At 34.1% G+C, this 16,082-nt stretch overlaps 1 protein-coding gene across 1 annotated transcript; it reads left to right on the top strand.

Annotated features, from left to right (window-relative positions):
- Nucleotides 1-11,124: 11,124 nt before the first annotated feature.
- On the top strand, nt 11,125-12,564 carry LOC132278683 (bZIP transcription factor 44-like). The gene has a single exon (XM_059780529.1). The coding sequence runs from the start codon at nt 11,813-11,815 to the stop codon at nt 12,263-12,265; it is 453 nt and encodes a 150-aa protein (XP_059636512.1). The 5' UTR covers nt 11,125-11,812; the 3' UTR covers nt 12,266-12,564.
- Nucleotides 12,565-16,082: the final 3,518 nt, after the last annotated feature.

Here is a 16,082-nt window from a genome sequence, read left to right on the forward strand (position 1 = left end):
CATTGCACCATACTTCCATCTTTGATCCTTAGGGATAAAAAAAAAAAAAAAAAATCGAGTGAAAAGAATAAGCGCACCTAGATAAATAAAACTTTAATAGAAGGTCCATTCTTTGTCTTAATAATCTGTACTAGATTTGTATGCTAGTTTGAGGGTAAGGATGTGATTATTTCTTTAGTTGGCTTAGATAGTAACACACTTGATGCCGGTCCACTCAAAAAGGATTCTAGTGTTGTTTTGATTTGCATGATCATTTTCTTGATGTGTGGAGGACCATACTTATTTGCTTGATGTTGAAATTTTGAGAGATTGCATACTTGAGGTAGTTTTCTTCCAATGCTTGTTTGCAATATTGATGCCTTTTTTGTAAGAATGAGCTTAATGTTTGTAGGTATCATTTCTGGAAACCCTCACGAGACTTCACTCGTCCATTAGGGGTAACCTAGGGGTTTAAAAGGCTTGTTGCATATGCTAAATACAATCGTGTTCCCTACGAAAGTGGCGTTATCCATTTATTACTTTCTAGTTCATACTTGTATAGTTGTTCATTTCATTCCTTTACTTTCTAGTTCATTGCTAGGGACTAGCAATATTTAAGTTTGGGGGTGTGATGAGCGCTGAAAAGTGCGCATTTAAACCCCTTAAGCTTAAGTATTCTAGGACCTTTATCTATCTTATTTTTCTGTTTTAGACTAATTTCGTGTTATTACCCTTTTTAGGTGCTTATCCCCAAAATAAGCTAATTCAACTAAATAAGAGCTTCAAAGAAGCTAACTTAAGCTGGATGGAAGAAAGGAGCAAAGTGGAAGCAAATTGAAGCAAAGTGTGGAAATTCAGTTGGTTCAATCGATTTCAAGAATACTTCGATCGATTGAAAGTTCATCGATCTAGACTCTCTAAGATGAATCCAAGCTCTTTTGTCATTATCCGAAGATCCCACAAAGTTCGATCGATCTAACAATTCTCAGATCGATCGAAAAGATTCTATCTTATCCTGTTGTACCACCCTACCTACCACTTTTGTCTCATTCCCCAAAATATCTCAGGTCTGTCCTCATCCAAAAAGGAGCCGCCATGGGAGGATCAATCCAGCTAAAGTTTGATAGATCTCAGCCATATTCGATCGATCACAGCACAGGTTCGATCGATCGAACCCTCTCAAATCCGAAAAAATATATCTCCAGCTCATTAAAAGTTGTCTCGTTGTGCAATCATTGGAGGAGCCCTTGTGTACGAGCCTAGACCATTGGATGTGACATTTGAGCTACCTATATAAGGATTATGAGCCATTTTTACAATGATGCTTAGATAGATAGTTTTTGATAGTCTTAGATACAATTCTTAGAGATGAAAAAAAGAGAAGATGAGGCTAGAGACATTCTTGAGAGATCTCCATCTTCCTCAAGAAGAAGAACATTTCTAACATGGAGATAGCCCTTGAGGGTTGGAGGACACCATTCATGAGTGGCTAGACATCCTCTTGGGGCTAGAGTTAGCCCTAAGCATGCTTTCTTTACCTTGATTTATGTATTTTTGAGGGGATTTATGTTGTAATACATGTTTTGACATATTTGTATACATAGATCTTATTTATTCAATGATTTGTGTGGTTTAATTTTTCCAATTGATTATTTCATTCTATCCATATGTCTATGTATGCTAGAATAGATGTTCATGTGTTTATCTCTATCTCGTGTTGTTGATGCATGTCTATGTGTGTTGATGCTATAGATTTAGAGATTGTCAAGATATAGTGCTTAATAGAATACTCTTGTAGTTTATTTAATAGTTCATACTCATTTCTTGATGGATTGTGCCTCTCCCTTAGTCTAATTAGTTTAATTTCCATGTCATTAGCTTAGATGTAGTGTCACTACCTTAGTTGTTAAATGGGAGGACAATCCATGCTTGTTGTTTGATATTCCATACTTATGAATGCAAGTAGTATATTTCTCTAATTATGTGATATGTTTGGATTGTGAGCTTAAAGAAGGATTAATGACTTAGTTTGATGTATTGTGCTATTCATTGTGGTCTTTAGACAATATATACTTAATTGGTCATCCATGCTTGTAAAAACAACCACATACACTCACTATTGCTGCAACATATGTTTTCCCCCTCATTAATTGTTAATTGAGTGTATAGAAAGGTGATGCTTAGTGGTGATTTCTAAGTCCCAAGATCTCTCTCTTTTGTTTTATCTATCCTTTAATTACTTGTTTTATATTGATCTTGTTTAATCTTAATTGTAGTTTAATCAACCAAACAACCTACCTTTGATCACTCGACCTACTAACCCTAAGCATTGTTTCATTACTAGTAGCCCTTCAATCCCTTGGGACGATCCCTACTCACCCTTGTTATAGTTTTAGTTAATGGTAGTAGTGGCATTTATAAATGTAAAACTTGGCTACATTGCACATTCACTATCTTTTGTACATCTTTAGACGTTGGTACGACGACACACCAATTGATAGAAGCGCATATGCCATTATCGTATTGGGGAGAAGCACTTACATCTGCAGCATATCTCATTAATCGAGTATCTTCCAACTCTATTGCCTTCCGGACACTATTGCAGGCTCTCATTGACGCAGTTGTTGCCCTAACCGTCATGTATTTGGTTGTGTAGCATTTGTACACCTCCATAAGCATCAATGCAACAAGCTAACTCTTCGAGCATTGCGATGTGTTTTTCTCGGATATGCTACTTATCAAAAGAGGTATCGCTATTGTCACCCTCCCACTCATTGAATGTTTATCACAATGGATGTTGTCTTCCATGAAGACTCAATGTATTTTTCCTCTGCGTCTGAACTTCAGGGGGAGTACCAAAACGAAATTCAAACTCTAGATTATGATTATCACATTTTTGAGGACGGAGATTCTAATGTTAATGACTCACAAGTTGGACCAACGAATCAGGAATCAGCAAAATTAGATTCAAGTGGTATAAGTTTGGATCAAAGTGGTGATGAACGCTCAAAAATGGAAAGTATGGCGCCAACCCCATCATCGTTCAAGTTCGAGTCCCTCGTAATTAGTATATCAAACCAATCGCCTATTGAGGATGTTCCTGATTTGGTGCCTGAACCACTCAGAAAACAATTACCACCGCGTTACACTAGAGGTATTCCTAAACCCACATATGAACCAGAACATTCTAGTAAAGTTAAGTATCACATGAGCAATTATGTGTCAATCCATCGATTGTTAGAATCAAATTTGTCATTTGTAAATCAATTATCTATTGTATATATTCCTAATAGTGTGCTGAAAGCCTTAGCTGACCTAGGTGGAAAGCAGCTATGAACGAGGAAATGAAATCCTTGCAGAAAAATGAAACTTGGGAACTCATTGATCCTCCACCAGAAAAGAAACCAGTTGGATGTCGATGGATTTACACTGTGAAGTATAAAGCAGATGGCACAGTTGAACGCTTTAAAACAAGATTAGTGGCAAAAGGTTACACCTAAACCTATGGAATCGATTACACAGAGACGTTCGCACCTATAGCCGAAATAAATACAGTTCGTGTCTTGTTGTCTTTAGCTGCGAACTTGGATTGGCCATTGCAATAATTCGATGTGTAGAATGCCTTTATGCATTGTGAATTATCTGAAGAAGTCTACATGGATCTCCCACCAGGATATATGATACTCGAAAAGTATAGTCGAAAGTTCTGCGGGTTAAAGAAATCATTATATGGGTTGAAACAATCTCCAAGAACATGGTTTGGAAAAATCACAAAGTCTATGATAGCCTTTAGCTACCGTCAGAGCAATTCAGATCACACGTTATTTCTGAAGAAACAACAGGGTGAGATCACTGCACTCATTGTATATGTAGATGACATGGTGGATACAGGGAATGATCCTGAAAAAATTAAGGCTTTCAAGAAGTACTTGTCCAAAGAATTCGAAATAAAAGATCTAGGTCTTTTGAGATATTTTTTTGGGATCGAAGTATCTCGATCTAATAAAGGAATCTTTATATCTCAAAGAAAATATGCCTTAGATCTATTACAAGAGACTGGCATGACAGCATGTCAACCAACTGAGACACCAGTGGAAGAAGGACTAAAGTTATGTATTGAGTCCAACCAAGTACCTGCTAATAAAGGAAGATACCAAAGACTTGTAGCGAGATTGAAGTACTTAGCACACACGAGACTGGATTTGGCTTATGCATTAAGCATTGTTAGCCAGTTTATGCATGATCCTAAAAAACAACATATGAATGCAGTTATGCGTATTTTGAGGTATTTGAAATCTGCTCCGGGAAAAGGAATTTTGTTCACTAAAAATGCTAGTTATCGAAACATAGATGCATATACTGATGTTGACTGGGCTGGAGCTATAGATGATAGGCGATCTACTTTGATTACTTTACTTTTGTAGGAGGTAATCTTGTTATATGGAGAAGCAAGAAACAAAATGTTCTTGCTCGCTCGAGTGCAGAAACTGAATTCAGAGGTATAGTGCTTGCACTTTGTGAAACATTGTGGTTAAGACTTCTCTTGCAAGATTTGGGTTATCTACCTGGGTAACCTATTCGACTATATTGTGACAATAAAGCAGCATGTGATATTGCCCATAATCTAGTTCAACATGATCGTACGAAGCATGTCGAAATAGACAGATTCTTCATTAAGGAGAAGTTGGATGGCAAAATTGTGGAGTTGCCTAAGATTCGATCTGAGGATCAACTAGTCAACATTCTCTTCAAAGCAGTCTCAAATCAAGTGTTTTCAAAAATTTTAGACAAGTTGGGCATATGTGACATCTATGCACCAACTTGAGGGGGAGTGTTGTGATGTTTGTGAACTAGCAAAGAGCCACCGTGTTTCGTATCCATTATATTTGCATAAAAGTCCACTTCCTTTTATGATTATACATTCTGATGTTTGAGGTCCGTCCAAAGTCACTACTTTAGGTGGATCCCGTTGGTTTGTTACTTTTATTGATGACTGTACCAAGATGACCTATTTGTGCTTGATGAAGTCCAAAGGTGAAGTGAACTTATTGTTTTAAAAGTTTCATAAAATGGTTGAAACTCAATACAATACACATGTTCAGGTTTTTCGTAGTGACAATGGTGGAGAATATCAGAGTTTTGACCTTCAGCAGTATTTGGAAACACATGGAACTATTAATCAAACCACTATTCCAATACACACCAGCAGAACAGGGTTGCAGAGCGAAATAATCGACACTTGTTGGAGGTTGTTCGTGCTTCATTGATAGAATCGCATATGCCATTATCGTATTGGGGTAAAACACTTACCTCTGCAGCATATCTAATCAATTGAGGACCTTCCAACTTTATTATCTTCCGGACACCATTAAAGGCTCTCATTGACGCAATTGTTGCCTCAACCATCCCAAATCTACCTCCTTATGTCTTTGGTTGTGTAACATTTATACACCTCCATAAGCATCAATGCAACAAGCTAACTCCTTGAGCATTGCGTTGTGTTTTTCTCGGATATGCTACTCATCAAAAGGGGAATCGTTGTTATCACCCTCCAACTCGACGAATGTTTATCACAATGGATGTTGTCTTCCATGAAGACTCAATGTATTTTTCCTCTACGTATGAACTTTAGGGGGAGTACCAGAATGAAATTCAGATTCTAGATTATGATTATCACACTTTTGAGGACGGCGATTCTAGTGTTGATGACTCATAAGTTGGACCAACCAATAAGGAATCGGGGGAATTGGATTCGAGTGGTATAAATTTGGATCAAAGTGGTGATGAATGCCCAGAATGGAAAGTATGGCGCCAACCCTATTGTCATCCGAGTTCGAGTCCCTCGTAACTGATATATCAAACCAATCGCCTTCTAAGGATGTTCCTGATTTAGTGCCTTAGCCGCTCAGAAAACAATTCCCACCACGTCACACTAGCGGTATTCTTAAACCCACATATGAACCTGAACTTTCTAGTAAAGTTAAGTATCCCATGAGCAATTATGTGTCGAACCATCGTTTGTCAGAATCAAATTTGTCATTTGTAAATCTATTATCTACTATATCTATTCCTAACAGTGCGCAAGAAGCTTTAGCTGCCCCTAGGTAGAAAGCAACTATGAACGAGGAAATGAAATCCTTGCAAAAAAATGAAACTTGGGAATTTATTGATCCTCCACCAGGAAAGAAACCAGTTGGATGTCGATGGATTTACACTGTGAAGTATAAAGCCGATGGCACAGTTGAACGCTTTAAAGCAAGATTGATGGCAAAAGGCTACACCCAAACCTATGGAATTGATTACACAGAGACGTTCGCACCTGTAGCCAAAATCAATACAGTTCGAGTCTTGTTGTCTTTAACTGCGAACTTGGATTGGCCATTGCAACAATTCAATGTGAAGAATGCCTTTTTACATGGTGAATTATTTGAAGAAGTCTATATGGATCTCCCACCAGGATGCATGATACCCGAAAAGTGTAGTCGAAAGGTCTGCAGGTTAAAGAAATCATTATATAGGTTGAAACAATCTCCAAGAACATGGTTTGGAAGATTCACAAAGTTTATGATAGCCTTTGGCTACCGTCTAAACAATTTAAGCCACACGTTATTTTTGAAGAAACAACAGGGTAAGATCACTGCACTCATTGTATATGTAAATGACATGGAAGTTATAGGGAATGATCCTGAAGAAATGAAGACTTTCAAGAAGTACTTGTCCAGAGAATTCGAAATGAAAGATCTAGGTCTTTTGAGATATTTTCTTGGGATCGAAGTATCTCAATCTAATAAAGGAATCTTTCTATCTCAAAGAAAATATGTCTTAGATCTATTACAAGAGACTAGCATGATAGCATGTCAACCAGCTGAGACACCAGTGGAAGAAGGATTGAAATTATGTGTTGAGTTCAACCAAGTATCTGCTAATAAAGGAAGATACTAAAGACTTGTAGGGAGATTGATGTACTTAGCATACACGAGACCGGATCTGGCTTATGCATTGAGCATTGTTAGCCAATTTATGCATGATCCTGGAGAGCAACATATGAATGCAGTTATGCGCATTTTGAGGTATTTGAAATCTGCTCCTGGAAAAGGAATTTTTTTCACTAAAAATGTTTGTTATCAAAACATAGATGCATATACTGATGCTGACTGGGCTGGAACTATAAATGATAGGCAATCTACATCTGGTTACTTTACTTTTGTAGGAGGTAATCTTGTTACATGGAGAAGCAAGAACAACATGTTGTTGCTCGCTCGAATGCAGAAGCTGAATTCAGAGGTATAGCGCTTACACTTTGTGAAACATTGTGGTTAAGACTTCTCTTGCGGGATTTGGGTTATCTACCCGGGCAACTTATTCGACTATATTGTGACAATAAAGCAACATGTGATATTGCCCATAATCTAGTTCAACATGATCGTACGAAACATGTCGAAATAGACAGATTCTTCATTAAGGAGAAGTTGGATGGGAAAATTGTGGAGTTGCTTAAGATTTGATCTGAGGATCAACTAGCCGACATTCTCTTCAAAGCAGTCTCAAATCATGTGTTTTCTAAATTTTTAGACAAGTTCGGCATGTGTGACATCTATGCACCAACTTGAGGGGAGTGTTGAGATTTTATCTCTTATAGTACAGCTGTATGATTGAATTATTTACTCTTTAATTTAGGACCAATTGGTAGGTAATTAGTTACTTATTTTAGCTAAATCATATTATATGAATTGGATGTAACATCATCAATGAAAGGTATCAAATAGAATTTTAATTCTCATATTCTTTCTCTGAATTTTAAGACTAACTCAGTCTCAAAATAAGTGTTCATATTAAGAACTGTAATTTATAATTTGTGAGTCGATAGACACATATTTTGTGACTAATAGAGTATTTTTTTTTTTAATACAAATAATTATAATCATAGTTGTAATGATCATGATGTCAAATTAAAAAAAAGGATTACACGTTACAACCCACCAAACCATTCAAAAGATGAACTTAAATCTTGGAAACTTTCAGCTCCTGAAATCATCGTATACCCCAACGAAAAGCAAATTACATGCATAGATGTATACCTTACCCACCCACCAGGAAGCACACTTGTGAAGTGACCCAAAGTAGGTGCCTTTAGACGACGACTCGCTTATCAAGAAACTCAACACCATGTGTGTGCTTTCCCCAATTAAACCGGCTTTTTTCACCAAATTGCAAATGGTAGGGACTCTACTTTTAGGATTTTGTAGATCTTCATCCTCCATCTCTGATCTATTTGTCTTTGGGGACCAATTATGCTCAATTTTTTTTGACTAACCCAGCTAATCAGCATAAGTTGTTATTAGATTAGTTCATCGAATGTCAAATAAATCAGAATCATTTATTAATTTATATTTCACAATGCGGTAACTTATGTTTGTAATTTAATTAATTAATTAATTTATTATAATAATGGTTTAGAGAGAAAGAGGAGGGTTGTTATTGTAAAATGATATGGAAGTACAAATCATTGACAAGTATGTCCCAATCTCATGGATGTGCCATCATTTATGTCCTGTCACTTTTATTTGTTTATAACCCATCACCTTTTTCTTATGGTGGAAGTGAAGAAAGAAAAATGGAGTAGCAAACATTTAAAAAGGTTAGGTCCTCACTCCAAATCAAAACATGCAAGTGGTCAATTTTTGCATCTGTTTAGTTTAAGATTCCTTTGTCTCTTTGTTTCTTAAGCTCCATATATTCTTAACTTTTTTAAAGCGCATGTGTCTGCAATACATTCTATAAATCACGGCTGTAGTTTTCTTTCTTTCTCACTTTCTTTTTTAATTTTAATTCTATTTTTTTTTTTTATGCAAACATTCATACGTACATACATACTCACAATAGTCATACAATTTATCATTTAGGAAGTGACAATTAAAAATATTTGTATAAAATGTTGTGCAACTTGAAAAATTACTAGGGTTATTTACGGAAAACTCCATCAATTTACCAATCCTTTTATCTCTTTTAACTCCACTTTGCACCAAACATAAAGATGAGCTTCAAGATTTCATTTTAAATCCTTTTATTTTATCTGATTTTTTCAAAGTCATAATTTTAAAAGGTGTTGAATCCAAACACGGTACTAACAGAGATACAAACAAAGAGATTTACCATAAAATTGAACAAAATCCGACCAACTTATTGGATCATTTGAACCCAAGAACAAAAATCTACCCAAGTTGTCGTCACCTTAAGTAGGGAAGAAGAACACTTATAGCGCAATTACTTTTGAAGGTGTGACACCTTTTGTTCGAGCATGCAACACCTCTTAATTTGAAAGCCCATCACGATTGATTTGAAAGTTTATTACCTCAAATTAATAGGTGTTTTTTTATTTTTTATTTTTATTTTTATTTTTTTCTTAATGTGCAACAAAAAGGAAAAATATTTTTAAAGTTGAGATTTAGCTTAAAAATTTGACCAGATATTCTTAATTGATCAAATATACTAGTATAATCTCACTTGCCTATCACCCATTTAAATGATCAATCAAGAACAATGTTCAAGAAATTCTGTCAATTTGCCGGCGTGAATATTATTATTCATACAAAAATATTATTTCTTCCGTCTAAATTTAAGTATCCTTATTGATAATTATAACTTATAAAATGTGACTCACAAAATGTGAGTCACAATTATTGATGGGAATTTTTAATTTGAAACGGGGGAGTAGTACTAGTATTTAAAAAATTATTATTTAAATATTTTTAAATTTAAAGTCTGAAAATAAGGTGGAGTCAGCCTCATTGAGTGGAGCAATTCAATGTACTGGATCGCCACTCAAGTAGTGCACAAAAATCTTGTACTTAAATCTGAACCACTGTACTAAACTATGCACCAAACTTATTATTACTGTCCTATTGTATTTGTATGCTGTCAAGAAATATTTTTACTCTTATGCCCTTTGTGTGTGTGTGTATATATTTAGAAAAATGAAGCAATTTTTTAAAAAATGAAGCAATTTTTTAAAAAATGAAAATTTACAAGGCTTTGCCAAAGAAAAGCAAAAAGCAAGGCCCTAAAGTGCAATTCTAAAAAATAATTGCAATGGTAAAAACGTTTTAAAATAATTGCATAAATGCGATAAAAATTAAAAACATGATAGAGGATGAAATTGGACATGCAAAGATCGAATTGCTTATAAGAAACAATTTCCTTTCATTACCCTTCATCCACCAAACGGTCTTTTTCACAGTTATATATAAGTTAAACATTTTTTGAATAATGAAATATCAAAAAAAAAAAAATTGCAGCCAAACAATTTTTTAAAAGTATGAGATTGCCCTTCAATGTGTAATTAATTTTAATTGTAAAATATCAAAATACTAAAAAGACGCTTTTGCCCTTCGATCATATGAAGACGTGCCTCTCATCTCTCTATGTCTCGTGAACATTGATTTGTAATAATCTGAATTCTACTACCTAATTTGTTAATTAAATCAGTGCTTTTATTTATATTCTGAACACTTATTTTTTTATTAATTAGAGTTGAGAACACTGAATTTTTTAACACCAACAAATCATTGGTTATAAATAACAATGTTGATTTGTAATACTTATTTGTAAATAACACTATTTTTTTTTTTTTTTTTTTTTTTGTAATATCAACAAATTAGTGGTTTATTAATAACTGTGTTAATTTGTTAATAACAATGTTAATTAAATCTTGTTCAACATTGTTAATTAATTCTGATTTGTTAAAATTAATATTTAATCTTATTTCATACACAAGTCAAAAGATATAAAGATTAATTTATCTTATGTCATAGGACTAACACGACGGCAAGGTGTCATTGTTAGCTATAACTTAACTTGTGCATGACTATTAATAGAACAAAGTTCGGATGTGTCAGTGTAATTTACTTTAAAAAAAAAAAATGCTGTAATATTGGTAACCGTAAAACCAGTTACAGCGAAAGGCGTTGAAAACAAGGTAAGAAAAAATGTCAGACTTTGATTATTTTATTACATAGTTGGGGTCCATTCAGCGAGCGTCTTACTCGCCAGCTGGAATTTGACGGTTGTGGAGATTTCATCTCCACCCTACATCCTCAATCGCCTTGCCAACAACTTTCATAGGAGATGCCAAACCTCTTCACTTTTTCCCATTTTCCTCTCATTTTCTTTTCATTAAAAAATTTTCCTGCCCATTTTCTATAATTTTCTACCCCACCTTTTTTGGTTCTATAAATCACCTCCTCTCCAACCTCAAAAACCTCTTCCTCTTCACTACTCTCTTCTTACTATAGATCTGAGGCTCTGTTTTTCTTGTTCTGCCTCTTGATTTCTTTGGTAGATTCTGTTCTTTTGGGGCTCGGAGGTTAGAGTTTTGGATTTAATACCAAAAACCCATTTGATTACTCTGTTGAAATCTTCAATTCCACAACAAAAAAACGTTTTTGTTGTGGAGATCTGAAGCTCTGTTGTTCTGCCAAAGAAACCATCTTCTTTTTTCTTCAAGTCAATCTTGAAGCTTCATACTTCCTTCTGAATGTTTTAGTTTCATGTCTCCAGTTCTCAGTGAAATCCTCCGTTGTGGCCTTATAATAAATTCATCTCTCAGACGCAGGACCCACCTTGTTCAATCTCTCTCTGTTGTCTTCCTCTACTGGTTTTATGTTTTTTCATAAGTAAACTATCACCCCATCTTCATCTGTACATATAACTATCTATATATATATATATATATATATATATATCAGAATCAACTACATATAATTAGTATCTTGGTCCTGCGTTTTTGTTTTGTTTTGTTTTTTTTTTTTTAAGCTACATAAATTCAAATATATATATGGCATCTTCTAGTGGAAATTCCTCAGGGTCTACTCAGTTCCAGAACTCTGGTTCTGAGGAAGACTTGCAGGTTTTGATGGATCAGAGGAAGAGGAAGAGAATGCAATCGAATCGGGAATCGGCGAGGCGGTCAAGGATGCGAAAACAGAAGCACTTGGATGATCTGAATGCACAAGTTGCTCAACTCAAGAAGCAGAACAGCGAGATCCTGACGAGCACCGACATCACAACACGACACTACCTGAATGTGGAGGCCGAGAACTCGGTGCTGAGGGCTCAGATGGTGGAGCTGAGCCAGAGACTGCAGTCTCTCAACGACATCCTTGGTTATATGGACACAGGCAATGGTGGTGTGTTTGAGCCTCAGCTGGATCATCATCTCATGAACATTAATCCATGGAACTTGATGTATCTTAACCAACCCATCATGGCTGATATGATTCAGTACTGATCATCATCATCAATCACAAGGTTGAAAAGTGGTGAACTTTTGTTGTCTTGTTCTCTTAGTGGTGGTGTTTGTTTTGTGGTCTTGAGATGGTGAAAAAAAGGGAGGCTTGTTTTGATGCTTTTAGTTTTTTTAAAGTTAGCTTAGTTCTACTAGTTGTACTCGACTAAAATGGGATGTGGGGACTGTGTTCTTGGCTTGTATGTGGGTCATCATCACTCATCAATGAAATGGAATGAATGGTTGTCTGTGTACAAAGTTGCCTTTGGGATTATATATAATTAATTATGTAGTTTGCTATCCTTCACTAGTGGTTTTAGTTAGTGTTTTTCCTTTCCCTCGTCACTTGTGAAGAATTATTTTGTTTTCTTATTATTTTATTAGTTAAAAAATATTATAATAAAATAATCTTAATTTAAAATCAATAATTTAGCGGTACTTTCTCAAAGTCGAGGTTTAAGTCTTTGTAGCGGGTGTAGGTGGGTGAGTATATTTTTTGTCAAGATAAAATAATAATAATAATTTAATTTAAATATTTATAAAAAATATATATATATTTAATGGTTGTTATCAAATTTTCTTAATTTATTTAGTTTTAGGTCTTGATTGTAGCCCTGACCCATCACTTGTTTTTTTTTTTTTATTTAAAGATGACATGTCTATATCTAGCAAACTTAATTTGGAATTTTCTAATCCTCCATTGATTGGCATATTTCTTTACATTTTCATGGGTAAGGTTATATTACTTTTATAAATTGGCATATTTCTTAACATTTTCATGGGTAAAAGAAGAAAAGAATTAATTACCTTTTGCAATTAAGAAAAAAATAAATAAAGGAAAATGTTGGAATTTAATACTGATTGCTAGCACCTACATAGTAAGTGAGAAATTAATTAGAAAAGCATATTACACTGACAAAAAAGGCAAACAATTATAATCAGATAATATGTCATTTTCCGTATTGAAATCTTAAATTGCCTCCACCTTGGACGAAGGGCCTAATAGCATCTGGAATCCTTTGGGTGGCATGATTTTAACTCCACAACAATAATATATATATGTATATATGATTGTATTGTGTATTTTTATACAATATGGAATCAAATTTTAGTGGACTAAAATATTCTTTCATGATAAGCTAGTTTTTAGTAGTAATTGTGTATAGAAAAGAGAAAAATACTATTCTTTTATTTTGTCTCTTCCTCTTTCCTCCATCTTCTATTGGTTGGTGTGCCAATTATGAAAAATATGCTAAATTGCCAATGAGCTTACATTGGTTCAATGTATACAAACTTTGGTTTTTGCAAACTTTTCTGGTAATTTTATACGTACAAGAGTTTCAAGTGAAATTCACTTGTTATTGGTATAGGTCAATTTATATTAATTTTATCTAAATTTATTATATTACGATCGTAACTCATATTATAACCATGATCGATACTGTAACCATGAGCTAAATATGTTATCTATTTTAATGCAAACAAATCTACTTTATTAACCTTTCCATGCCATGCCTTGTCACCAAAGACACAGTGAAGTCCATCATCAATGCTCTTTCATCGGTTTAATCTATTAAATTTCGCTCTTATAAATTGAATCCTCTAAGTTAAAATTTTTCTAAGTTATCATAAGTTGAATTTCTTACATAATGACACGTAACATTGAAAATTATCTATTGCTGGTGTTAAACCATGTCAACTAATTTAAAAAATTTTAAAAAACTTTATCGTTTTGAAATAAGAAAAATTTACTAAAGTTAAAAACTGTACCGTTTTGAATTAAGGAAAATTCACCACGTTATCTCTCTCTCATCTTTTGAAAAAAAAAAAAAAAGATTATCTCTTTCTCTTTATTCATATCTGAAACAAGTCGCGTCTCTGTTTCTCTTTTAAATAGTAAAGAATTTTAGACTTTTTTTTTCTTAGTTGGTACTCACACAACTTCGATTTCAAATGATTGTTTGCACGAAATTTTTAGATTTTATATTTTTTTTATCATTTTATTTTTTGATTTGGGTAATATGTAATGGATCCATTAAAACAGAATTCAACTCAACCATATGCATGATTAATATCACTACAGACACTACGTATTTTGGAGTAGTAGCATAAATCAAGATATCATGCATTTGTATTGTCATCATTCTACATATTGTATTAAGATTTTTTTTGCTGAAAAAAGATTTAAACTGGTGCAGTTTCTAAAGAGGAGAGAGGGAGGATCTTTTTTTGGAAAAGATAAAGGAGAGATAACGATATTAAACATTGTTAAAGTATGGTGAATTTTCTTTAATTTAAAACGGTGTAGTTTTTAAATTTTGGTAAATTTTTCTTATTTCAAAACAATATAATTTAAAGAATCTATAACTCAGAGGATCCAGGATCCAAGTACTTTCAAAACACCATTACAATTTGAAAAATAATTTAAAAAAACCTCAATTGGTATAATTATCTACGGATGTGTTTATTATAACTTGACAAAGAGGGCTAGCACTGATCTATATAACCATCATATAAAAATGAAAGTTGTTAATATCAAATTTTAATTGGGGCAATCTTAAGAATTTTTTTTTTTATAATTTGAAAGGCACAAGGCGAAGTCAAAGTGACAGTACAGATGCATAAGCCAAGCAAGATAAAGGCATACAAATAATAAAGTAAAATAATAAAAATAAAGAACAGACTCCAGATTTGTTGAGAAAGAACCACCGCTCTAGAACGAAAACCACCGAGGGAGAAGAGTAGCAACTGGAGTGACTAAACGTCATGTCATCATCAAGGTAACAGCTCGAAAACTGTATCCACAAGGCGCCTCCACACACCCAACTCCGCACAAGATCAAATCAAGTCAAGGAAAAAAAAAATCGACCTAGATCAGAGATCTAGCCAAAGGGAAAATAACAGATCCACTCCGTCGAGTCGGAAACAAACCAAATAAGAGCAGATCAAGTCACACAAAAATAAAAATAAAAAAAGACGTGAAAAACCACTCACATGGCGAACTTATTGAGACACGCCGAGGTTATTAATCTGTGGGAGGCAAGCAAGGTCACCTCCCCACTCCCATGTAAGGGAGCAGGGAGCAAATCGAAAGGGGACGAGCGGCTGAGAGAAAGAGAGAGAGAGAGAGAGAAAGGGTAGAGAGAGAACAGAGAAAAAGTTAGAAGCGAAGGCAAATTTGAGTCTCAAAGTAATTATTCACCTAAAAAAAAAAACAATTGGTTAATTATGTTTTTAATCTTTACACTTCCATCACTTAAGAGGAACTTGTTCCATCATAACAAATCTAAACTTGGGCAAGAAATACACTTGTTAACGTTACTTAGCAAAGCTTAAATTTGATGAAAAAAAGCAGGTTCTTTACCTCATATATATCAATTATATTCATATCAATTTATAATTTTTTAAATTTTAATTAAATTTCAACCACCAAGTAAAAGTTTCCGGTCCATCATTGCAAGTGAACATGCATATATATATTTTTTTATTAACAAAAAACTAACATATCCATTTGTTTCACAAGACTGAAACTCGACTTCATCTTTCATTTTGAAAGATAGAGAAAATAAGATTAGGCCACAACGTTACATGTACCTTGCAAGTAATTGATGAAGAGAACAGGAACCAAAATACGGAAAAAGCCGGTACACGCCAAATGACGCAATCAAATTAAACCGTGTGCATGAAAAAGCGAAGGTCACTTGTGCCGTGAAAGCAAAAACAACTAAGTATATTCTTGGTCACTTTAACACCACATAGTTTAATTGTATTAATTTATTAGAAATTTCTAATTAACAGGATTAAGAATAATAGTTAATTG

This window comes from Cornus florida, unplaced genomic scaffold, assembly GCF_030987335.1.
Source record: "Cornus florida cultivar Cherokee Brave unplaced genomic scaffold, ASM3098733v1 CherokeeBrave_3.0.0_Hap2_Chr10, whole genome shotgun sequence".
Classification (NCBI taxonomy): Eukaryota; Viridiplantae; Streptophyta; class Magnoliopsida; order Cornales; family Cornaceae; genus Cornus; species Cornus florida.